The 27,330-nt window shown below is 36.7% G+C and overlaps 1 protein-coding gene across 7 annotated transcripts in view; it reads left to right on the forward strand.

Moving 5' to 3' along the window:
- Positions 1–27,330, forward strand: part of hdac5 (histone deacetylase 5) — an 82,090-nt gene that overhangs the window by 8,710 nt on the left and 46,050 nt on the right. For 3 of the 7 annotated variants that reach the window (XM_058768897.1, XM_058768898.1, XM_058768900.1), the window contains exon 2: positions 4,995–5,215. The exons of 2 other annotated variants lie outside the window; for them this stretch is intronic. Coding sequence is in view for 4 of the 5 variants with exons in the window: in XM_058768898.1 (XP_058624881.1) it covers positions 5,194–5,215 (22 nt within the window). In the remaining variant the exon portion in view is untranslated. Of the gene's footprint in view, positions 1–4,994; positions 5,216–14,401; positions 15,805–27,330 lie in introns of those variants that run through there. 2 more of the 7 variants (XM_058768896.1, XM_058768895.1) reach the window with 2 other exon arrangements.

Raw genomic sequence — 27,330 nt, forward strand, 5'->3', positions numbered from 1 at the left:
ATGTTGAAAAAACACATTATGTTTTTAAATACTGTACATTATTGTAGTTCCTCTATGCCCCCGCCTCTTTTTTTTTTTTTTTTAGAAATAGGCTTTGTGCACAGCCAGCCTTGTACTCAAATTCGAACATTTGGGTTGTGCTGTTCTGTTGTAAACAAATCTTAACCAATGATTTCTAATTGCATCTACTTCTGGAAGGCCAAATGAAGTGCGTTTGCTTTCGCATAGAAACACACAGCGTCTCCCTGACATGGCTGCATCAACACTACTGCGGTTACTGAAACCACGCCTTCTTTCTTTGCGTGAACATTTGGGCGGCATTACGCAAATATTTCCACATTGTAACATAGACATGTGGGAGCATGTTTTATTGAGGCGTTTTAGCCCGGTCTGGATCAGGCTTCTCTTTTAGATAGAATAAATCCTTTTGTGGGAGACTGAGCTTTGTAACTCTGCAGATCGTATACATGCACAAACAGCTACATAACACACTAAAGACAAGGAAAACAAGAAATCGCATCATATGACCCCTTTAAAGGGTTAGTTCACCCATAAATGAAAATCCTGTCATTAATTACTCACCCTCATGCCGTTCCAAACCCATAAGACCTTTGTTCGTCTTCAGAACACAAATTAAGATTTGTGATGAAATCCGAGAGCTTTCTGAATCTGCATAGACAGCAACACAACTGAAATGTTCAAGGCCCAGAAAGGTAGTAAGGACTAGGGATGCAATGATACCATTTTTTTCCAGATCCGATCCGATCCAGAAAATTCTTTAAATTTAAATCAATGTAGAATTTCTATACTTCTGTGTGCTGACCTGATCATCACTCTTGTGTGTTAAACACAATCTACTAAATGTAACTTCATTTTAATGAAAAATAACAAATGAAAAAATATATAATCATAATCTATGACAAAAACACTATTATAAACTAGGTTAGTGGATAATTTAGCAGCAAAAGTTATTCTAGAAAAATCATGAGTGCACAATAATTTTATAAAATCTAAACATTTAGTGAAATAACATTATTTAGAGGGGAACACATAAAAGTGAGAAAGTGTAGGACTAAATCTGGTAAAATGTTACACATTGCTCTTTGTATTGTTGTAAAATATATTAATGAAAACAAGAAAATTAATTTTATAGTTTATATTTATATATAAATAAAAATATATTTCTTTTAAATGGAGTCCTATCCATCATATGTTGCTGCCTCCATTACTGTGCTATACATTAGATTATTAATAGCCTTTCTTTTTCTGTCCTATCACAGCGTGCACATCTCCACATAGAGAAGTTCAAAGCACAAAGGAAAGAGATATTGGTGCGTAGTTTATTAAATCTGTGCGATTAGTTTGAGCCTTTTCTTTTAACAGTGTTATATATCAGTTTCATCGTTTTGACTCTAGTAACCGAACACGACACGCAGTTTGAATGCTGAATGGAGGATGACAGACAGACGCAGCAGGGAGAAGTGTTTACGTGAACTTGAGTTTAACCACTTCACATTAAACTATGAAACGGCTTCAGAACAAGTTGGACTTTGACGTTATGGTGCTTTATAATGTTTTTGTGCTTTCGTGGAGTTTAACAATAACACAGAATATTATACGCACAAATATCGGATTTAGATCGGTCTCGTCTGACCGATACCCGATCCGGCAGAAAATGCCAGTATCGGAGCCGATACCGATACTGAATATCGGATCGATGCATCCCTATTAAGGACATTGTTAAAATAGTCCATGTGACATCAGTGGTTCAACCGTAAGTTCAAAAACACATTACTGGTTTGAATCAGTCTGAAACATTTACTGAGAGAAACGTTTGAGAGAATTGTTTTCATATGTGAGCAAAATCAACATTATAACTGAAATATAAATAAATAAACCTGAATTGAATCAAGAAATCTGTATCAATGCTCCGCTCTAGTAAGATACTATGCTTAAGGCCTCAAGAAGCAAGAACAGTGCTGGACAACAATACACGTGTCTCCAAAAATTAGTCAATAAACGCCGTATGAAATTAGTTTTAGTCCAATTTAGTATGTGAAATGAGTTGGCGCTGTGCTTTCAAGCAGTTTAATTGTAGAAAACCTGCCGTTTGTTTTGTTCTTCATACTGCTATTCTTAAATTATGTTTACATTCTGTAAGCTTAACATGAATCCTAAAAATTTTGAAGACGTGTGTCTTGATGCCTTTCTGTATCTACTAAGTTTTCTCTTGGGGTTTGTGTCATCATTTTGTGACACAGATGGAGAGAATTAGTGGACCTGGATGGTCTGGAAACCTTCATTCAGAGAGATGCGCGAGGGTTTAACATCAATCATGGACGCTAGCGAGCGCTAATCAACACATCTCCACCCCCACGGTATTCACACCCTCGTTGAGTGACTGATGCCTTCTCATATTCTCCGCCTCAAAGAAAGAGAGCTAAGCACCTTGGGAAGGATGATTCTCTCATGCGGGCGCATTGACGAGCGAGCCGGTGTTTAAACTCTCCTCAAATGTCCCATCCTTTTTAAGAGCATTAAACGCTGATCAGTGCTCTGGCACCAAGCCTGACCGCTTGAGAGAGAGAGAGAGAGAGAGAGAGAGAGAGGAGTGACAAAGATTTGGACCGGAGGAGCTTTCGGCTCTTCCATTAAATCACTGCCAGCGCTTTAGAGACCAGCTTCAGCCTGCTCTTTAGTCAATACAGGGCTTTCCAGGAACTGTACCAGCATGTTAGCACCCCACAAGGCCTTGGGACATGTCAGAGCTGGCTGTGGCCAAAGACAAGAGCAAGTCTTTCAGAATGATGTGAGAAACGATCCATACTGTAGGTCCATAGCTTCATCTGCAGACCATGACAGAAAATACGCAAACTTTCTGCAATCAATCTCATTTCATGAGAAAATGTGAGTGGTGCCGTCACAATTAATAGGGTGTTCTGAGTGTTTTTAATTATTATTATTGCATTTATATGTGTTTGCTAGTTGGTAGTTGGTAGTTAAGGTTGCTAGGGGTTTTTTTGTTTTTTGTTTTTTTTTGAGTCCTAAGTATTAATTTCCCTTATTAATTAGTGAAAAATATGCTAATATAATATATATGTAACTCACTTAGTTCATCTTTAAATACACTAATTTACAATAGATAAAATCATTTAGCACTATTCATTATCATCTTTAGCAAATCTCAAAATGAATATCCAATTTTCATACTATCCAGTACATTTTAATGTTGTGATGCCAAAATGAAGTTAATTTTAGTTTTCCAGAATTTAAGTTAATTAGACCAAATTCCATTGAATTTTAATATCTTCGAATATTTATTATACAATTTACTTTTTGCATTTTACTAGGGATTTTGCATTGGTAGTATTTAGTGGAAAGTCATACTCTTATTTGACCCAAATATTGATAATAAAAAAAAAAAAAAATAGATTGAAGCTATTTGTTTACTATTTGTTTGCCATTTATGTTAATCCAGTTTACAATATTAATTTCCAAATTTATTTGTTAAAAATATTAGTATTTATTTGGGATGTATTCAGTATTGGCCAATACATACAGTATGTCTCAATTCAAAATGAAAATGTTTTTTATTTTTTGTGGTTCGATACTTTATAAATAATTCCTCATTTAAATGTTATTTAATCATGAAAGAAGCAGCTTTGATATTTTAACACTTTTTATTTGCATTGTGTCTATTCCTTTATAGAATTAAGCTTTTTCAAGATTTGACTCAAAAATGAATGCAGGTTGTGAAATTTTAAGAAACACACATCTTAGGAACAGTCCTGTAGACCTTCATTATGTTGAGCCACATTCTTTGAGATTTATAAATTGGGGATTTTCAGTTAGAGATTAGCGGTTTGAGATTAACAGTCAAAACAAGAAATCCAGCTACCATAAACTTCTGGCCCAAGTTCAAATTACGTTATAAGTGCGTCAAAGCAAAACAGCAAGACTATTTCTAACATTTATCAGTTACTCATTACAGTTTATTGGCTCTCAGCTGATAACACGTTGTTCATAAAGATAATGATTCATTTTAGTGGGATCTCCATTCTCACCTAGAATACTGTTGACCACATAATAATTAAAGAATGATTAAAAAGTGATTGATTGCATTAACTATTCCATACCAAAGGAAGTGCTGTGGTTATACTGGGTCATTAGACAAATTAGGACAGCCAAACTGCATTTGCATGATTTAACCAGCAGGTGAGGCTGCTGTCTCAGTGCATCCAAGGCAAGGCGACTCAAAGCTTGCCATCTTCTCCTCAGTGCAGAGCTGCCAGTTTTACCAATAATGTAATGCAGCTTCATTTAAAAAATTAAATCAAATCATGTAAACTAAAGCAGTAAGTCTTTGTATATTTTTTAAAAGAATCACGTATTTTCAATTATACGTTGATGTGTTGATTTGCATAAAAATATGTTATCTCAAACCCGAATGCTGTTCGGTGCATAACATTATCTACTTGAATACTTAACAGACCTAAGGCTCAGGAAGTGTGGGCCAGTGTTTTTAATAATCGCTAAAACTAGACGGTACAGAGCCTCTCTCTTCTTTGCTTGGGGCAGGGCTCATGGTAGAATGATAAGGCAGCGTGGGTAATGTGCTACCCTGCTGCGTATCCAGTCGCTGCTAGGCAGCGTGGGTATTGTAGTGCGTCTCCGCTGACTTAGAGGCAGGGTGAGTCATCCATTAACATCCTCTGGATCTGTTTTGGAAGCGGCAAACATACAACCCTGTTACGAGCGCAACGTTCTGACACAGGCATTAATGACTCTTACAAGCCCCGTTAATAGCCAGCTAGGGGACTTTATACTCTCTTTGAAAAACAAATGAGCTGTTTTGCTTTAGTTTATGTTATTATTTAAATGGTTTTTGCTTTACGGACAGATCACAGCCTCATTCTACTGTAAGTTTGAGCATGTATCTTGCCTGGCAAAACTTCTCAGCTCCATTGACGTCAGTGTATTTGTGTCTGTTGCAGTGAGGGTGTTCAGCTGGCCATCACAGTCCTCCTCGTGAGGTCTACGGTCATGGCTGACGCCGAGGACCCCCTTTAGAGCTCGGCGTCTTTGCCTCTGAAACCAGACGAACCTGAGGTTGCACGCTGAAGTTTATCCAAAAAGCATCTTTTCCTGCTACTTGGAGAATTTCAGAGGCAGAGAAAACACGTGGCGTCATCCATGAATTCACCAAACACACCCGGTAAGAGATTTTACTCGTTCATGTCGCACTTTGCAACACTGATGTTTGCTAATGGATTTTGTTGCATTTGATAATACTTCCAGGTGCTAGAGGCTGGAATACACTACATGACGTTTGGACACATTTACAGTGTGCAAGAGGCAGCACTATAGTTGCTGAAAGTCAGAGCCAGTTTGCAGATTTTGGGCAGTAGGAGTTGACCGATTTCACAGAAAATTGTGTAGTGTATAAAGGGTACAGACCTTTTTTTTTAGCTTCAGTCCAGTTTGAGGATATCAAACACGTTTGATATTTGGAGGCAGTTGAAGAAATCATTGTTTTTCATGTGTCTTCTAGAAACGCGGCGCATGTTTGCTTGTGAGGTTGTGGTGTTTGAAAGTCTGGTAGTGTGTGATCCTCGTTTGTCGTTTTCTCTGTAACCATTTACAAAGTCAGCAAGCGAATGATGCCTAGTGTTTTAAATGTGTTCAGTTTGTGTGGTGTGTTCCAGTCTTAATTTCATTCTGCAAAATTCTACAACTGTAATTCCAGAATCAGCCCAAAAGTCTTCAGATTCCATCTGGGCCTACAAACAAGAGCTGCAGTATGTGAACGTTTGCATTTTCTGATTTTGGTAGCGCTCTGCACATAACGTGTTGTTGTTTTCCCTGGTTTGACTTGGACAGATGAGTATAAATCTGTTCAAGCCAGCACAATTTGGTTGCATTTTGTTCAGCAACTTTTGTGCTTTTTTCCTTACCAGACCTACAAGGATATTTGATTTGATTTGATTGATTGATTTGGATAGTTCGGTATATATTTTAGCCTTTATTGTTTATTTTTCAGCTTTCAAAACTAATATTAAGTGGCTTTCCAGCCACATATTTTTGCATTTTGGCATAAAACCCTCATATCAAGTGAACTATTATTATTATTATTGTTGTTGTTGCTATTATTGTTATTTATTGATTGGTTGGATTTGGTTAACGCCCATAAACTATAATGGACACAAATTTAGATGATTGACTATGGATACTATTTTCTCCCAGTAGCTGTATTGTTTTAATGTGCATATTAAACCACAAGTAATTCATTTCATGAATTAAACAAGCCACATCGCCTTATACAGTGGCTAAAACTTCCATTTCTGTTTCATTTTATGCCAGTTATACCTGGAATTAATGGTTTTGCACATTTGAACAAGTCCTCACTGTGTGAATCTCTTTTAAGCATCTAAACCCCTTAATTAAACTAAAATCGTGAACATTTTTTGTGCGGTGATATTTACAAATCTGCACTGTAACAGGTGACATGGCATCATTTGAATGTATTAGCGTTGTGTTGGGAAAACAAATGATTAGCGTGGCTTTATTTAAAGGCGTTTGTTTGTTGTTACAGTAGTAGTAGTAGTGCAGCGTGACTCACAGCTGTAGCAATTACAAATCACGTTTGGAAGAAGATTTTTGGTCTGTCAGCGGGCGAGTAAACCGTTGTTATGATTGTGTGCATAATTGCATATAATCGTCTCGTCTCAGGTGAAGCTTAGCCGGGGTTTCTTGACTTGTTGCTCAGGCAAACAAAACCTGTGGATTTTGTCCATCTTTTCTGCATCTGTTGGCGTACTTTGCAGCTTTCTTCTCATCCTCGCCCCTTTCTTTTCCCATCAGCCCCCTCTTAATGCTCCTTTGATTCATACCTTCGGCCCTGTTCCCGCCCCCGCTCTCTCCTCCCCAGCACTCCTCGCTTGCCTCTCTCTGACTCTCTGCCGTTTATAATTAGAACCGGTAACAACCTCTATTAACCCTCTGTCCCCCTCATGACGTCTTTGAATGTCAGTGGATGCCGTGGCAACCTTCTACGCTTCGCCCCACTCCACATCAACACTGCCCGAGGGCTCTTCACTGATTGGCCCATTTGCTCGCCGTGATGCAAACTCAATCTTTTACGTATGCTTTCTGTGTGTGTGTGCCTGTGTGATTGACATTTTATTGAGCGTACGGCTCCAGTGAAACCAGCTCAGGAAGGTGCTCTTAGCAGATGGAGTGTTGTGATTTTTGCAACATATAATCATTGCTGTTAATAGTGTTCATCATCTGTTTGATTACGTCATTAACTGATTTTTACCATATATTTCTGCCATATGTACATCAACTTGACATGTACATCAGCTATATATTGTAAAATGTTTAATTTTCTGTAGAGCTGCTTTGCAACGATTTGTATAGTGAAAAGCGCTATACAAATAAACTTGAATTGAATTCTGTGGGTAACGTTGATTATGTCATTGTTTGTCATGATAGCTATTCAGCAGGCAGGTACCGAGTCCTGTCCTTTCATTTTCTCTAACTGACTTGTGTATAACATTCAGGAGTTTTACATCTTGTCTTTTAGAAATCCTATTGGATTTGAAAACCACTATGAACAATGGTGGTATAATGAGGCAAAATTACAAGTTTGGATTTTGGTGCTATTATCGCAAGTCACAATACTTTGTGAATTGAGCTCCTGTCATTGATTACTTGTAACTAGGGATGGCAAGATTCACTGATTCGCATCGGTGCATACGCATAAAAGTGTTTAACAATGTGATGCATCGATTTAAAGTGCATCGGATAAAAGTTGGCATTTGTATCGCAATGCATTGTTTCTTACATATTTGCATTGGTAAAAAACAATTTATTTGTGTATAATTATTTGTAGATATGCTATACTTTTATTATTTAGAAAGTTATATATTCTATTATATTCCATGGCTGTCTTATATTTGATTATTATATTTACTTATATTTTTTTGTTTGCATTTTTATATAATACATTATTGTCTAATAATAAAAATATAAGGTGAACGTGAGATGTACAGCATGGCAAATATGACAAATTATAATCTGCCGTGTTAAGTGTGAGAAAAAATAATAATGAGCTGTTTATAATATGGTTATGCAAAGAACAGGAAGAGTGGTTTTGATTTATTTTTAGTTTGAATAAAAATAGTTGTGAAAGATTTGTGATTTATTTTTTTTATACATTTATGTATTTTTAAAGTGCCCATTTCATTAATTTAACATATTTAATATTGGGGGCATCCAAGTTATTTGACATTTGAAGATTTTTTAAAAGTAACGCAGTAGTTACTTTCCCTGGTAATTAGTTCATATTTGTGAGAAGTGAGTTTAGCTCCAACCCTAATCAAACACACCTGAACAAGCTAATCAAGGTCTTCAGGATCACTAGGGCTACAGGCAGGTGAGGGTTTTTTTCAAGGTTGGAGCTAAACTCCAAAAAACCAGGACCGACGTTGCCTATCCCTGCTTTAAAGGAATATCCATTCTTTGTACATTATTATATTGTAATGCCTAAATTCTAACTATTTATTTTAGATATTAGTGTTTAATTGCAACTTTTTTTTGACAAAATAGCATAGTAATTTTACTAGCATGAAAATAATTATATGTACCAAAATCAGTGCCTCCCTACTTAAACCATTTTATTTTTGCTGTTATTTTATAAAAACTTCACATCGTGCCTATACTAAAATCTCTGTAATGTTCCACCTCTTTTGTGGCATATTGCTGTATTATAGAGCTGTCTGTTATAGTTTAGCCAAGTGCTCCAAGCTGAAATAATCAGATATCATCATGTTAATTATCTCAGGATGATTTTGATGTTGTGCAGTATCAAAGGACCTTGCTGTGCTTGTCTGTGATGATGTCCAGTGTGCCCGGAGCTCCGTGTGATCCAGCATATACAGGCCCATCAAGGAAAAACGAGTGTCAATCCATTCAACCGTGCAGCGAGGCCTTTTGTTCTCTTGGGGACATGTCGTACAGTTCTGTTCCTCCAATAAAAGGTCATTTCATCTGCAGAAGCCCTTCACTGTAATGGGCTTCATGCTTTGCACCAGGCAAGTTCAGGGACACACGTGTCAAATGTTGTGCACTCTCTACCCAACCTAAAAAGCCTCTACATCCGTCTAAAAAGCTCTGTGACAGAAGCGTATTAAAATGTGGATCAACTCATCAGCTTACAATGTGTAAGGCTTGTCATCTTCCATCGTCAGTTGCACTTGTTCCTGTTGCATGTTCTCAATCTGGCAACCCGTGTGAGGATGAGGGGGTGGAAGAAACAACTCTCTCCAATATTTTGAATTTGGACTGCATTGCCCATCAATATTACATACTGCACCTTTAATTGTCTTCGTTTCTGCTTTTTGACACAGTAAAATAAAAATTGCACAGTTTATCAATAGACCTGATATTAAAGAACAGATAAACCTGTTGAAAAAGTGTGTGCAGTCAAAGAAATATCTTTCAAATATCTCTACATAAAGCATAAATGCACACTTTAAATCATTTAGTGATGTATGTGTATGCGCTATTATTCATCCACATATATTTTTTCAACCTCTGTTTCCATTTGCAACTGAACTCGCATTCTAATTAGACCGGTTTGTTGTCTGAAAAGTGAGCGGGACACGGGTCAGTAAACAGCGCTTTAAATGAGTCAACCTGTTCGAAACATTGATTTCTCTGGAATACCACAGGAGGCCTTCCTCCAACACAGAGGATCTTGTCATTATCTGTATGTGTTAATATTTGAATCGGTGGAATAAATACACACCAGTGTGTATGTGTATGTGAGCGTGTGTGTGTTTGCTGGCAGGGAGGAGCATTGCAGTTGGGGCTGTGCAGAGAATGAGTCATCGCAGCTTTCTATTTGAGGAGAAAGAATCTGTATGCGTCCCCTGTGCCGTGCGTGTGTTTGTGTGTATGTGTGTGTGTGAATCCTCACTTTGGGTGTAAGTGCATCAGTCTATGCCTTGATATGAGTCATCAAATGACGATTCTAAAAAAGGTTGTTTTTCTCGCTGTAAATGTATACAGGCACCATATCAGGCTTTCATGGGCAGTTTAATGATACATTTGACCGCATTTGCTCATGTATGTGCTCAGAAAGGTTTTTTAGAAGGCTTGCGCCTGTGTGTGTGTGTGTGTGTGTGTGTGTCCTTTAGACCCCATTGCAAGGCAGAACTGAAAGCTAATTCTCTTTGCCTTTCTCTCACAGGACTGTCTGGCAGTCGCTCAAGTGAGGACATTTAAGAAACAATTTTGCAAACTGTAGCTAATTTCTCAGATTCAGTTTAATTTCTTTTATTGGGTTTGTTTTTGGACTTGACAGCACTTTCAGAATGGATTTTGCAGACCTGAGAAATTCTCTTTGCTCATAATCAAGACAGGTAACAAATTGCTCATCGATCGGGCGGTTGTTATTCAGGCGGTATCGACAGGCCCGGGTTTGTCTGTGCCGTGTTGGATTGACTCACAGTGAAACGATCCCACAGCACCGACCGAGTTCGTTGAGCGCCCGGGCCAGATTCAGATGCAGCGGCATGCCACCTTTCAAAAGTAAAATGCACAAAAAATGATGTTAGGGTGCTGTGGGTGATCACTGGCCCAAAGCAAAGTTTGTGTGGTATGTTGGTCCCTATTTTATACAGATTGAAGTATTTTCCGACCTGGAAAATATAACCCACAAAAAAAAAAAAAAAATCATAGTTCACCCCAAAAATAAATTATCATCATTTACACACCCTCATGTCATTCCAAATCTGTAAAAAATGTGTTCATCTTCAGAGCACAAATGAAGATAATTGTAGTAAAAACTGAATGATTTCTGTTCCTCCATTGAAAGACTCAAAACCCTGATGCTTCAAAATGTTCATAAAGAAATTCATCTTTATGAATTGAGCGGTTTAATCCAAGTCTTCTGAAGAGACACAATCACTTCATATGATGAACGGGTTTCATTTATACTTTTATTCATTTTATAAACATTGATCAGCAAACTATGTTAACAGCATTCAGAAATAAATATTTGTATTTTATTGTACAGTGCAATGTAATATTGCATTTAATTGTAATAATTTAAATGATAATAGAATAATTAAATTTATCCAAATAATTTTATTAATATTATATAGTCATATTGAATGGGGAGAAACAGTTTTTATTTGCCTGTTACACATGGCTCTGCTCGGTCTTTTGGTATTTTTCACAAATTGTTTCGTCCTCCAAAGTGAATGTTTTTAGCCAGATCACTTTGAATATATGTAACACACCTCTTGTCTATAATCTGCATAGTTTGGGGTACTGTGCAGTGCGTTATGAGTTTTGTCATTTGCAAAGCTATATGAATAAATGTGAAAGTTGAATATTTAGGGTTTGGGGATTTAGAACAAACCGCTAACAACAGCAATAGTGATGCTTGACTTAACATACTTAAAATACATTTTCCTAACATGGCAGCGGTCACAGGACAGTCCCCAGTAAGAGAGTTGGTTATCTGTGTGAGAGACCGCTGTGTTTTTCTTGGCTTTGTTTTAATTAATCCCATCCAAACCGAGACTATTTTTGTGGGCTCGTAAGTGTGAGCTAATATAGTCCATGTTATTCAGGGTGAGCAAGAGAGAGAGTTCACATGCTCCCGAAGCTTCAGCGCACATTTAGCCCATCTGTCCGCAGCCACAGTGAGGAACGGCCACATTTATTTACCATTCTTCTCCAGCGTCCAAGATTCCTTCAGAACCCGATGGCAAAAGGTTACGGCTCGCTTTGGGTTGGCCTTAATTGGGTCAGGTCTGGCTAAAGGCGAGAGACTAGCTGTCAAACAAAGTCTGCTGCCAAAGTCCTTGACATTACCAACATGAGTTCATCACTCGTGAAAAAAAGGCTTAAAAAACAAGTGGTGCGCTCCCCCCACATTCTCACGGCTAAATATAAGCCCAACTAACGTCAGAAAGCCCAAAAGGTACATCCACCTATAAATAACGGGGGCGGCTGGAGACCAAAGCCAACAGACGAGACTGAAGTTGAAACGAATGTGAACATCTTTAACGTCCATGCAGCTGTGGGACTGATAGCTGTTAAGCGTAATTTTAAAGAGCAACAAGTGCAAAGTCAAAGTCTTCAAGATGCATGCGCTGCATACTGTACACACACACACATTTAAATAAATAAATATATATATATATATAGAGAGAGAGAGAGAGATAGAGAGAGAGAGAATTGTTTAATACAGAATTTTTTTGTATTAAGTGTTTAAATATTTATTTTTAATTTGGCTTATTTTAATTTGAACATCTAAATTTAATGTTTTAAATGCGTTTTAAATTTTCATTAGATAGCCCAATGATAATAATGTTACATTTGTGTTAATAAACATTTAAATATTTTATTAAATTTGATTCATTGTTTATTTAAAAATCTAAAAATAAAATAAAAAAATATGGAAATTTAAATGCATTTTTGCATACTCCATTAGATAACTGTAATTATAGTATTAAATTATATATTTGTTTTATCAAATGTTTAAAAATTTATTTTACATTTGATTCATTTATTCATTTACTTAAAAATCTTAATTAAAAATAAAAATTGTATCCCTTTTTGAATGCATTTTTGCACACTGCATTCGAATAATAGTATATTACATTTGTTTTATCAAATAAATGTTTTAATATTTATTTTAAATTTGATTCAAATTATATTTTATTTATTTATTTATTTATTATTATTATTTTTTTTTTTTGTTTATTTTTTTTTTTTATCATGCTGCATGCTGTCAATCGCTCATGGACAAATCACGCCTTGCAAAACTTGCATCTATTTTCAGCCTTGGTTCAAATTATGTGTTAGGCCTGCCATGGGTGCAAAAACATTGAAAGTTGAGTGTGCTTTGAATTTGCTTGCATAAATATACACATACACATACACACACACACACACACACACACACACAACCTGTATTTGCCCTCTTAGATCACGCCCCATGGCCAGGCAATGATAGGAGACGCTGGGTACATGTACATCTGTTCCGTGTTGTTTTTAAACATGTCTTTTTTCTTTTTTTTTTTTTCAAACAAGTGCTTGACAAAGCTTCTCTTTGATCGTTGCCTGCTCTTGAACCAAATCCATTTTAACCCTCCAACACACTAGTGGTCATGGTGACAGACTGCTCCAAGAAAAACACGTCAGAGGTCTAATTTAGGCGTTCTGGATAAATCTTACCCTTTAATATTGGTCTGGGACCAACTTTCCTTGCATGAAACAAATGTTTAGCCATCATTGTAAGAAAACTGTGAAACTGTGTGCGGTCTCAGATTTGATTATTTCTCTTATTTAGTCTTGACGCATCTTTCCTGGAGCTTTGCGCTTGTGCAACAGGTCAGTCCGTCTTGGATAATAAATACGATGAGCATGCATTAGGCATTGGGTCACCTAAACTGATGCAGAACATCGATGCCCGAAATCAATGGTGCAATTCACAAAGGATGCATTATGGTGCCCTCACACACCTAACATAAGAAAGATTTAGTGCATTACTGATATAAATTCACCTCCAAACATCACTGTGGTCTTCATTATCAATTAGAAAATTGCTTTTCAACAGCACAGGAGTCCCATGTTACATTTAATATATTAAAACATGCATTTGTGCATTTCTGTACATTTTCATTAGATAATACAGTAAAGATGTACAAAATTTATTTTGTTGAATGTTTAAATATTTATTTGTAATATTTTTTTATATATTTTATTTATATTAAATTTCCCTGTTCGTTTTGCACGCATCTGCATAATAATAATAATAACAATAATAATAATAATAATTTATTGTTTAAATATTTATTTTAGTTTTTATTAATTCAAGGCAGTTTATTTATTTAGTATAAAAATAAAAATAAATAAAACTTGAAATATTTTATTTAAAGGCTTGGTTCATTTTTGCACACTACATTAGATAATTGTAATGTATTACTTTTGTAAGTGTTTAAATATTTATTTTAAATTTGATTTAAGTGCAATTTATATAATTTGATATATGCTAATGTTATATATTATATATGCAAATATATATAAACATTTAGTTTTTATTATGATTTTTATGATTGCATTTTTTTATTTATACATAAATAATCCAATAAATTAAATATATTATAATTATAAAATTTGAGAAATATTTCAGTTGTAAAAAAAAAAAAAAACGTTTGAACACAATTTGTTTGAAAATTATTCCCATGTTTTAATCGATACTTATTTTACCGTTTATTTGTTGCAGCTGCTGTTGTTGTTGATTTGAATGATAAATAGAGTGTCCTTACAGCGCTCGGCACGTCACAGGTTTGGTAATGCTGCATTGGCCGTCCTAGTCTTTTGACCCACATGCGCTTGTGAAACGGTGACCCTTGTGTTCTCTGTGTCAATAGTGCTGACGCAGATTCCTTGTGTAAGAAGCAAGCAGTCCTCTGTATGTAAACGAAAGATTTAAACGCTTGTGTTTCAGATGCATGAATTAGTTCCATTCATTATAGCGTGCATTGGCACAAATTTAGCAGCGCTCGTGTTGTTTTGTATCTCGTTTGCCCTCGTGCTGGCTCGTATTATCGAGTTAAACTCAGTTTGGTCTCACTCCTCCAGTCTTGTCACGGTCTTGTGTCTGATTGGCTCCTTTTTTGGCTCCTATTATTGTTTTTGGCTCCTTTATTTACGTGATAAACAATCGAGCATCCCCTCTCTTCCATCTTCCGTCTCTGTCTCTCTCTCTCTCTCTCTCTCTCTCTCTTTCTCCGAGCGAGCTCTCAGCTCCCGACTCTATTTATAGCACAGTCCCGCCCCTCCCCTGTCGCTCGGCAGCTATTTCCAGCAGCCTGAAGCAGCTCCAGTCTGTTTGTAAACTCCACGTCGCTATACCTCTGCTCTCGTTCGCCGCGAACCGCGGGTGAGGGTGCAGAGATTCGGCTTTGAACAATTACATAAAAGCAACACAGTCGCACTAAACGGAGCGGTCGGACGGTTCACTTTAAGCCCATTCATCAGGAGAGCGAATTGTACAGAGAGGCGAGGGGAAGGAAGAAACAGAGGGACCGGCAGGCAAAAGTCTCCCAGTGATCGTCTCTCCTGTTCTGTCGCTTTCATCTCGTCCCGTCGCTTTTCGTCATGGGGAAGTCGCTCTTTTGGAGTCCGCCGATACCACATGCGTGACTTCAGGATCCGGGCACGCTCAGACCAGGGTCTTGGATACAAGCCACACTTGGACTTGTCGGTGTGAATTAGCAGTTTGTTTCTGACATCGACAATTAGACAAGAAGGTGATGTGGTTTATGAATAGACCCATTTGTGCGACTGTAAAGCTGATCGTTTGAGTGGACGATTTAAGGATTTGTCTGCAGCGTTTCTTTTCACGGATACCTGTTCTGATTGCATTTGTTTATTTTTATTTTTTGTTTTAGGACCATGGAATTAACAGGCAAAGAGGTTGTCGATTTTTGCATGCATGTGTCTTTTGATAAAGGACGCGCTGCTTTTTTCCCCTCTTGCTTTTTTTGATGGAGAGTGGGTTGACATCTCCTTTTTCATGTTAATTTGTTTTTGCATTAATTGAGTGGCGATATTTTGAGACTGGCATGCTTTTGAAGCCAACCGTACCGGGACTGTGCGCGATGTTGCAGACGATCTATGAGACAGAATCCTGCTTCTCTTCAGACAGCACGTCTAGCAGAGAGCGACCCGTGGAGCTGCTTTCTCAGTCCAGAAGCACCAGCATGCCCAGCACCGGTGAGTTGAAGAGGAGCAGATACACAAACGCGAGCGTGCATGAAGAAACGTGCGTTGTTTTGAAAAAGAGAGAGAGAGAGGGTTGGGAGGTAGAAACGTGCTTGCGTTGCTTGCAGTTGAAGATTCTTTGAAATCAAAGGTTGTTGATGTTTGTTTGATAGAACAACAGTTGTGCTGTGGCTACGTTTGACTTTGTTTTGTCTGGGTCAAACTCTGTTTGGGTAAAACCACGAGGGTCATGGTGTAAACCTGGATTGGGCATCCCTAAACAAAGGTGGCTGCTTTTCCTTTACGCGGTACCGCGATCAACGTCACTCTTTTGCACATTTTCTCATTGTATTCTCTTAGGCTAGTTAATCTTTTAAGTTTGTTAAGTTAATATGCTCAACCATGTGGTTTCGAATGCTCTTTTAAGTGTTTAACCCGGTAGACGCAAATGTGTTGTGTCAGTTGCAAATGACTTTCAACTTGAGGACCTGACTTTCAATTGTTTTTTTGGTTGCACTTTATTTTTCCAGTGTCTTTGTTTAAAAGGGGTTTAAAGGGATAGTTCACCAAGAATTAAAATTTTTGTCATCATTAACTCACTCTCATTAACTCTGTATGAGTTTTTGTTCTTCAGCCGAACACAAATGAAGATATTTTGAAGAATGTGTGTGTGTGTGTGTGTGTGTGTGTGTGTGTGTGTGTGTAACTAAACACTGACTTGGTACCCTTTGACTTCCATAATGGGGAAAAATACTATGGAAGTCAATAGGGACCATCAACTGTTTAGTTACCAACATTCTTCAAAATATATTTTTTAATGTTCAACATAAGAAATGAACTCATACAGGTTTGAAACGACAGCATGTACTTACTGTAGGGTTTTTGTATGTAATTATACATAATTTACTGTTATTACTATAGTAAGTACATGTAATGTGTAACGAGGAAACTGTAAAATAAAGTCTTACTGTTTTTTATGTTGTAAGATGTGTAAAATGATATAATTTTGTGCCTCAGAGTTTGAGAGGCTCTCAGCCTTATTTTGGCAGAGTAAACTTGTCAGAAGTGACGTCAACATTCCCGTCAGAGCTTTGCGAGGTTTGGCCATCTCTCACCTGCACTTGAATCAACACCGAGGAATGACTATATAACAGTGTGTGGGTGTGCAGCCGCTTCTTTCCCTCGCACCGGGCCTGTTTATCTGTCTACTGTTCAAATAGATAGATCCGCTGTTAGTTTCGAGCCATTCACCTCCTTAACTGTAAAAGGGACCCCTTTGTACTGGTTTGAAATTTATTAAGGCAGTTCTCTGTAGAGCAACAGTTACACTGAATGTACTGCTGTGTGGGTTTAATCTAATGTTGACAGTTCTAACCAAGAAAATGAGAATTGTATTTATAGTGATATTCTTTTTAATGAAGTACTACTGAGTTGACACGTTGTTTTGTTTTTGAATAGAGTTTAGAAGTGGAGACTTTATATTTGTTCTTTTGTATTTATTTTAATTGGTGTATTCTTTGTCTTTGCCATATGTCTTCACAACTTAACAAAACATACACTTTTATATTGATCAGAGAAAAAGAAAATCCTTCACGGAACGCACCGTGATCATGTAGTCAGCACTCTGAGAGCATAATCACACAAAATCCTAAAGGAATGTGTACATGATTCCCATTGGAATTTCCAGCTCTATTTGGAACCAATCCTAAAGGATCAAATAAAAATCCTCTTTAAGATTCCTGTAAGATCCTACTGAATGAACTGACTATTGGAATAATATCTTGATAATGTAAGTTAAAGGAAACTCGATGGCAAGGAATAGGAATTTTAAAATCGTGAACTGTTTACGTTTACAACATTTTATTCCACTGATAATGTTATTTTTTGTAACACTTACATTTGTTTACACTAGTTAATGCATTAGGTGTTATGAACTAACAATTAATAATACTACTACAGCATTTATTAGTTTATGATAATTTCTACATGTGCACTACTGTTTAAAGGTTTGGGGTCAGTAGGGTTTTTTGTTTTGTTTTTTAAGTCTGATGTTTACCTTGGCTGCATTTATTGTAAAATATCATCAAGTTTATAATAACTAAGACTATTTTCTATTGGAATATATTTATATAATTTAAAATGTAATTTATGTTGTCTGTAATAACGAAATTGAATTTTCAGCAGCCATTACTCCAGTCTTAAGTGTCACATGATCCTTCAATATGCCGACTTTGTGCTCACTAAACAATTCTTATTCATTCTTAAAATGTTGAAAAATATTTATTTTTGTCAGAATTCTTTGTGTGGAAAGTTCAAAAGAACAGCAGTTATTCTAAATGTCTGATCAGCACTGTCACTTGGGATCAATTTAATGCATCCCCACAGAACAAAGTATTTATTTATTTGAAAGAAACTTTTGCTGACCCCAAACGGTATTGTACAGATGCATTTTAAACCTTTGAAGTTGTATAAATTAACATCAGTACTGTATTATGAACAAACATGAGATAACAACAATAATAATTATTATTTATAAAAATGAACAATATTATAATCATCAACATTAACAAATGCTATAAAAAATGTCATCCATTGTTGGTTAATGAAACATGAAGCCTTAACTATTGTTAACTAATTGAACCTTATTGTAAAGTTACCATTATGTGTTTTAAAAGTTCTAGTTTTTGTTATGTGCTTTGTTGGAATCATGTCAAAAATTCCCAGGATACCTACATTCCAAAGTATGATGAGGAAAAATGATTTAAAAAATATATATATATATGTATGTATGTATGTATGTATGTATGTATATATGTATGTGTGTGTATATGCACACACACACACACACACACACACACACATATATATATATATATATATATATATATATATATGTATGTGTGTATATATATGTATATGTATACTAGGACTAGACAAAAAAGCATTAAAGAAGCAGAACCATCTCCTTTAACGAAACATGCTAGGCATATTCTTCAACACTAGTGTACAATAGAGTGCTGACATGTTTAATTGTCCCAAAGGAAACACGACACTCATCAACATCTGCTGTAACACATCATGTACAGCATGCGTCCTGATTATGCAACACAATATATAGGTAGTGTTGGGGTTTGCACAATTATTGTGCCTAGGGGTGGGCGATATAGACTCAAAATTATATCACGATATTTCAAGAATATTTGCGATAATGATATTTATGACGATATACAAAAAAATATGGAACAACGTTTTATTGGTGATTGCAGCTGGCAGGCAGCAGCATTTATTAGTGCAAACACAATGAAGGGCATTTTCCATCCTTTTCCAATGAGCTACTGTCATTGATGGCAGACTACCTAATTCGAAGTTTAAATCTATTGTCATGAGGTGGCAAAAGCAGCATTATAGTGCAATTGTAGTGACAAGTGTTGGGCAAGTTACTTTTAAAAAAGTAATTAGTTAGTTACTAGTTACTTCTCACAAATAGTAACTGAGTTACATCATTATAAAAGTAGCCTAACCAATTACCAGGGAAAGTAACTATTGCATTACTTTTTTTAAAAGAATGTTCAAATATGTCAAATAACTTGGATGCCTCCAATATTAAATGTTAAATGAATGAAATGGATACTACGTGGAATAAATTATTTTTAAACGTTGTACACTAATACAAAGCAACAATTTAAAAATACTTATTTAACACTGAACATATTTTAACATTCTAGCAGACATTATACCAAACAAAGCACAATTTAACTTAAAATTAACAAGTTAGTAAAATAATATTTTGTGGCCATTTTTGAGACCCCCTTCTTGAATCAGGCTTGCAAATAAATGCAGCCTTGCTGAGCAGAAGGGAATTCTTTTAAAACATTAGAAAATATTACAGATCCCAATTTGAACACTATGTGTGAACATTATAATAAATGTATTAATAGAGCTGTTGTAATTATTATCATTATTATTGTCTTTTTAATTTTATTTAACAGAACAGTAATATTACAATACTAACATTTATGAATGTTGAGATGCATGCATCACATTGTCACATGCCTTGTAAAAATTCATAAAAATGTTACTGAGCAGCTGATGAGTAACAGTTTCAGCGCAGATTTCCCTCGCAGTTTAGACTTTGAACCCTGCCTAACGAGACAGCACCACGAGCAGCGCAATCCATGCGTGTATTAGAAAACATAACGTTCTGCAGTGTATTTAATTGTTTAAGGCCATTTCGCGATTTTAATCATCATACAGTAACCAGCAACAACCACCCCTTCCTCTTCTCATCAGAGACATGAGATGCAGTACTAAATGGTCTCTCGCTGTCTGTGCTTGTAATGATTTTTGCGTCTTTCTTGGACCGTATTAAATTCTTCCACACTGCTGACGTGTTTGCTGCATTAGTGCGCGCCTCTATTTGATCGCTTGTTCGGTACAACTTATTCGGTCTTTTTGCTTATTTCGGTGCATCCCTAGTAAATACGTCATTGCATCGCTATATCATTGATATCGCGATATGACACTTTTTATCATGTAAAAAATTATACCGGTATTATCGTGGACGGTATGATATGGCGCACCCCTAATTGTGCCCGTCTAAACATATGTCTGCTGCTCTGTGAAATATCCAGCTGGGGGCTGTCTTACATGTGTTGGTGATTTTTGTTCAAGCAAACACTTTTGACTTTGCAAACTCTACAAACAAATATTCTGATATTGGTCCAAAAATAGTTAGTGCACCTTTTTATGATTGAAGCCAAATGAGTTCGGGACATTTCTTTGCAGATTTTGCAAGTTAGGATGAATTTACTGGATAAGCTGAGCTGATCTTCTAAACTTGCTGAACTGCGATGGAATCATTATAAGTCGATACTCCCTGAGGAGGTTTTTAATTAATTATACCTGCATTATGTAATGGAAAAAGCCTTGCAACATCATGCTGAACCATTATGGATTAGGTGGATTGCAGATTTAATGACTGACCGGTGGTTGCTTGTCCGAGCTTTTATCTGACTGAAAATATGTGACTGTAAAACAGCCCTAGAGAATAAAAGAACACTTTAGAATGTAACATTAAACAGTTGAATTCAAAAGGAAGAAAACCCGTGCTAAGATTAAATGGCTGTGATTGGAAAGAAATTCAGACAATTGAACCTCCTTTGTTCTGTGGTCTGTTTAAACTGCATTGCAGAAATGTAGACCTTAATAGCAGTTTGTATTGTGTCAATCACTTCAAACAAAAGCAAAGAACAGTATCTTTCAAATCAGTGACAGAAACTGAAGCCGAAACATTGCATGAATGCATTGAATCGGGTGCAGATTTAGAAATCGATGGCATGGCTTTAACATAAAGGTGGCTCATCCTGATGCTGGTGGTCCCCCGGCTCACCAACACAATGTCATTTATGTTACTCTCATAAAGCACATATTAATATCTCTGGCAAATTTCCTAAATGTCAATGCAGCAATGTCAATATTTTTTGGTGAGAAATGGGACATGCAAACACCGTACATCAATGATACTGGGTGACGTGTTGGGCATGCAATTGACAGGAACTGTCAATTGCACAATCAAGGCAGGGTCGAATCGTCGCTATAGTTTATAAATTGCATTTCTTTTTCATTCTTGCCAGTGTTTAAACCATTCAGCGCTCGTGCGCTCTCCTGGAGACCGTGCGCTCATGCACACACACACATAACGCCAGGTTCACATCTGTTTGCAGTGCGTATGCGGTGCGTATTTTTTCCGCTCTCATCATAATGGATTAGAGCGTTCACACTGCACACGGCTGCGGTCCGGCAGTGCAGAGATCGTTTCCACTGCACGCGCTGAATTAAAGTAACAGCTGCATTGTTTGTAGTAAATATGAACATGAATTAACACGAAAGTAATGACACCATAAATGCATATAATTAAAGTCTTCTGTGTTTCACAGTCAACACATATGGCTTTTTGGCTAGGTTTAAAGGGAAAGAGCACTTTTAGATAAACAAGGCAATAATAAATGGTAATCATGGAGGTAGAAAAACAAAGTTCTTTATGAACCCCAGGATTGCTTGTAATAAAGATTCAAATGCAAAAGGAAAGGCAGTAGAGCTGACTGTTTCTGTCAATGGTAAGTTTGTGATTAATGTAAGAAAAGTAGTTTAAATGTTTTGCCACTTGAGCAACTTAATATATGAATCTAGAAGTAAATGCAAAAGTTAAAAGCATTGAATAATGTGTTGCTTTGCATATATTTATTGTGTTTAAACACGTCTATGAAAGATTGTATTACTGTACTGTGTAAAAAAAAATAATCACAATGCTGAAAAAACATTTTCAGTGACAATGTTTGGATTTGAAATCAAAATAATGGATAAATGTTGTGTTTGTGGTAAACAACCACAGATCAGTTGCAGACTCCTGTGTGAAAGCATAGTCAGTGCTGTTTCTGTACCGCACATGGACTGCATACACACTGCAAACGGAGTAGGCCTATGTGTGAACCTGGCATAAAAGGCCACCTCATTTACAGCTTACAAAATTAGGCTTGTGCTCTGTGTAAGCTGTTGCATGATTGTAAAAACAAAAATTTCTCTCTGTGATGGGCAGTCGGTGATCGCCTGATAGACAATAAATGGTCATGTAAAAAAAAAGGCCCTGACTCGCTGTTAAAGTATATGTGAAACACAAAGTACAGTGGTAGTAACCCATTACACTTCTGTAATCTGTTGTATTACTTGAATATTAAACATTTATTTTTATCTGTGTTTTTTCTGCTGGCTTACAAGTTGGGCCAGTAGTTTTGATTTTTACTTGTCTGCCAACATTTTCACTAGTCCCACCACCAGAGAGCGATCAATTTTTATTTTTAGTAATACCTTTTTTTTTTTTTTTTAAATTTGCTAGAAAATTGTTTCCTCAACAAACCGTGCGATTTTAGATGTCATGAGTTAAGAGTTAGAGAACACTGAAGGGGCGAACATTGAATGAGGATGGAACTCAAAAGCTGATGAGATTTAAAATCTTCAATAATGATACATTACAGCTGTGCAAACTGAAAAATTAGAAAATATGATGTTTAGTATGCATTTTATTTTAATGTAGCCTATGTTAAACCACAAAAAGACATTTATTATGAAAAATATTATCTATTTTATTTCTTAATTTAATTTATTTTTTGCATTTGATGGAAAATTATGTAAGTGCCATGAAAGAATTGTGTGCACCCTTTAAATTTGTGCCTGGGCACCATTGAAAACAGTGGCTTTGAATTTTTGCCTGCTATATGTTGTTGGGTTGCCACAAAATTTGTTATGAAAAATAAACTTGTATATTTTTCAACAGCCCCACCACATAAGAATGATCATTTTTATGTTTAGTAATGTTCTTTAAATTTGCTAGAAATAAGTTCGGGGGTGGGTGTATTATTTTTACATTTGTTCATTTTTTGCAACAAGCTGCAAATGATCCAGCTATAATGTAGCCACATAAATAAAACACACTATTACTGGAAAACATTATTGGTATGTAGTTTTTAACACATTCTTACTAACACTTTCATTTGTGCTTCAGAATGGAGTCACGTAGTTGGAGTGGAGGAGCTAAAATGTAAGATAGGTTGTTTTTTTTGGAACGAATAATGCAGAAATAATGAATTGGGTGAATTCTGACACTTGTAATTACAAGTGTAAGGTTAATTTAAGAGCTTTTTGTTCTTGAACAATCATTTGCATACCAAGTTTGCCTACTTGTTAGTCACCAAAATTAAGATCTCCTCTAAATTTAGCCGTATCGTTCCCACTACGGCTAGTCAACTATGTCTCCCCAGTGATGCCCCGTGCTATAATAAGCACCAGGCATGTCGTGGCTGTTTACAGGCCTATGGTCTCACCCCCATGTCTTGAATGGCAACTGGAGCTTTTATAGGGCACTTTGGGAATGCATCAGCCCCACCCACTTTATAGCCTTTCAACACCTACTTTGAGGTCTATTCTCAAACTGCAGTGCACTTGATGTCATGGTTGACAGACGATCTAAATTAAACAAACATGAGTCAGTCAATCAGTGATTCAGACATTGATTCAGTGGATGATTCAAATGATCGGTTGTTTATCTGTTGCTCTTTCTTGTCTTGCAGTTATCGATGTTGCGTTGGTGTTCATTTGACAGGTTACAAAAGTGCCTCATCGACAACAATGGGAGGATGACGCAAAAATGACAAAAATATCATGGAAAACAATGAATATTAAAATGTATTCCAGCAGTAGTTCAATATCAGGAGATCATAGCGGACATTGGAGACCTTCAGTTTAGAATGAGAACATTGTACAGCCGAGTGGAAATAGATGTATATACTCCAAGCTGTTCTGTTTGTACCCTACACATGAGCTAATAATATCTCACTGGTCTCATTTTACTATCGTCTATTATTGGGTTTTAGTATAGGATAGTCCTATTATGGTGCTCAGGGATATTTCTGGAGGCAAGATATTATTGTAGACAACAGTATGTATAAATTTGATGTCATTGTTGGTAGGGTGTTCGAGATGGTTGCTAATGCATCGCTAGGTGGTTTCTAGGTGATTCCTTATGACCCTACTGTAAGTCAAAAGCGCCACATCGGTGTAAATCCAGTGTCATCTATTTGCCCATTTAATCATCATTTACTCATTTATAAGGCAAAATCTCTCAGTGTCCAATTCTCCTCAACAAAATGCATGATTTTAGCTGCCATCGGTTAAGAGGCAGAGAACACACTGGACGAGAATGAAAGTCAACAGCTGATGAAATTTTAAATATTCAATAAAGATGCTGTGCAAACAGGACACTTAGAAAGTATATTTTATGTGGCTTAGGCTTTAATTAAGCTGTCAAACAACAGAAGGACATTCATTATAAAAAAAAAAAATTAATCATGTTTCTTCATTTTTTTTTAAAGTAGACCTATTATGCCACTTTTTACAATATGTAATATAAGTCTCACATGTCTCCAGAATGTGTCTGTGAAGTTTCAGTGCAAAATACCCGCAGATCATGTATTATATCGTTTTGAAAATGGCTGTTTTCAGTGGAAACAGAAACAGGCTGTTTTCGTGCATGTCTCTTTAAATGCAAATGAGCTGCTGCTCCCCGCCCCCTTTTCCGGAATAGGGCTGTGTCTTTACAGCTCGTACCTCAGATACTCTGATAAAAACATCTGGTTGGTTTTGATTATCATGTCTATTGCATTGAAATCATGCATTTTAAACCATATTAGTTTAAACTTCTGATAGTCTATGGGGCTTTCTGAGCGCGCACATCTGAAGCACATGCACAGAAAGCAGCTGTCACATGGCAAATTAGTACTAAAGTAAGTTCTCTTTCATGTCTTATAGTGCTTAAACTGTCAAATACACGTTAAAAACACATGAGTTACAAAAACAGTCGGTTATGTTTATGAAAGTAAACGGCAGGGATAGAAATGACATGTTTATATTAGATCTGTGTGGCAGCAGTAGTAATATACAGTAAATCAATCAATAAATCCACTTCTCTCTTGTCTCCTCTGAGGCTGGGACTCATCTCTGCAGCTAAAGACACGGTAATATTAAAATAAGATGGGGAGTGAAATCTGAGCAGCTAATTTTTTTCACAAGCTTACCTTACTTAGAGAAAGGCTTACAAAAAAAAACATTTTGGGGTTATTCTTTTTCATGTATTCTGGGTTGGTAGATGCACCGGGGACTAGGGCTGCACGATATATTGCATGTTATTGTCATGCGCATCTCTTCAGTAAAGCCTGTTCTGTGATATTGCGTAGCTTGTCAGTGAACTATGGCTCTGTGTATTAAATGCCGCTCCATTTGAAAACAGGTGATGGAGATTTATTAATAATCACAGAACCGGCTTTACTGACAAGATGCGCATGACAATCACATGCGATATATCGTGCAGCCCTACCGGGGACCCGATTATAGCGCCATCGATGGGCACTCAATAATGGCAGCGACACGCACACATTCATATAAAACAATGGTTTTGAATTTTTGGCTGCTATATGTGTCAGCCTGCCACATCCAGTATTTCTATATTACTACATCTGATGTGTCGATTCTTAGTTGTCAATCATTTGTACTGTAAGATTTTGCAGGAAAGGTACTCTGTAATATTTAACCTGTCTGTGGATATGCATTGTCTCTTTGTCGCATGCCAGGGTTCTAGTGACACACACCGACAGCTTTTTTTCATGCGCTAGCCATGGTTTATTTGATATTCTGCTAGTGAAGAATGACTTGCCACTTCTTTGTGTACCTCCTCATCTTTATTTCCCTTCTCATCTTAATAAGTGATAGCAGAAAGCATGGTTCAGACTGTTCAAAGATGCATGCAGACCATTTTGTTGGTCTTGCCTCTTGCCAAATGACCCATGACTTTAAATTCCTGATATCTTTTAATATCCTTTACTGGAAATAGTTTCATAAGAAAAGGAATAACCTTTCTACGATGCATGCCATCAAACCCCTCAGGAGCTGTGTAGAGTAGAGGCTCCTATTCAAAGATCTAGGTCCTGCTCTGGCTTTCCCAACTGCCAGTCTCCCAAATGCTAGTGTTGTGAAAGGGTTTATAAGAAGAATCGAAAGTGCTGTGGGAATTCGGGCTGTTGTGGGTGAATTTTTGCACCCACCAGAAGCAGTTCATTCCAGAGAAGTCATTGAAACCGAACAGAAATGGTCCATTTTGTGAGCCACCTGTTTCTCTGGTGTTGAGACTGAATTGGAATAATGTTAACAATTAGTAATCTTAATATAAATGGTCATAATTAAATGATAACTTCTCAAGGCTCTGGTTCCGGAGGAGTTTTTCCCATCAACCACAAAATGCTCTCAAAATAGTGTTGGTGCCGTGAAAGTCCTGCTACCAGTGTCTGAAAATGAATCGATAATAAAAAAATAAAAAAAAACATTTCACCACCTTAATATATATTTCACGTCTTTTTTTGAAGAAAAAACCCTCTTTTTCTGCTGGAATACACCCTGCAACCCCCTCTCTGCTTCTTTCTAAAAAGTGGTGTGAGATGAATTCCGCACCACACATTGAAGTTTACCCAGAAAACAACATTCCTCTCATGCAAGCGTTTGACGTCAATGCTGGTGCATTTATAGAACCTGTAAACAGTGGCCGGCACTCAGCCTGCTACTTAGCAATGACATTTCATCGTCTGAATGTTTATGCTTTGCATGTGGCTTCTTCTTCTTCTCTGCTTTTTTTCCTGCTCATGAAAGGTTGTCCCATTTGAACTAGAGCCCTAAGGAATGGTGGTTGGGCATATGCAGCTCACGGTATGATTGGTAGAGGTTTCGCTGTTGAATGGGACACTGTTTTGGGGCTGATGGGGAAGGAGGGGGTGATGGGAAATTGAGTTGGTGGCCCAAGCTTAGTGCCATGTGATGCCTACAAAGGACAATGGAGTCAGATGTCATTTTAATTCATATGTTTGGGGTTGCACCAATTTGTTGACTAGTTCTGCCACTACAGATACCAGTAAGCAGGTAAATGGCAGTAGTTTTGCTGAA

Source organism: Onychostoma macrolepis, chromosome 03 (assembly GCF_012432095.1).
Source record: "Onychostoma macrolepis isolate SWU-2019 chromosome 03, ASM1243209v1, whole genome shotgun sequence".
In the NCBI taxonomy this organism is placed as follows: Eukaryota; Metazoa; Chordata; class Actinopteri; order Cypriniformes; family Cyprinidae; genus Onychostoma; species Onychostoma macrolepis.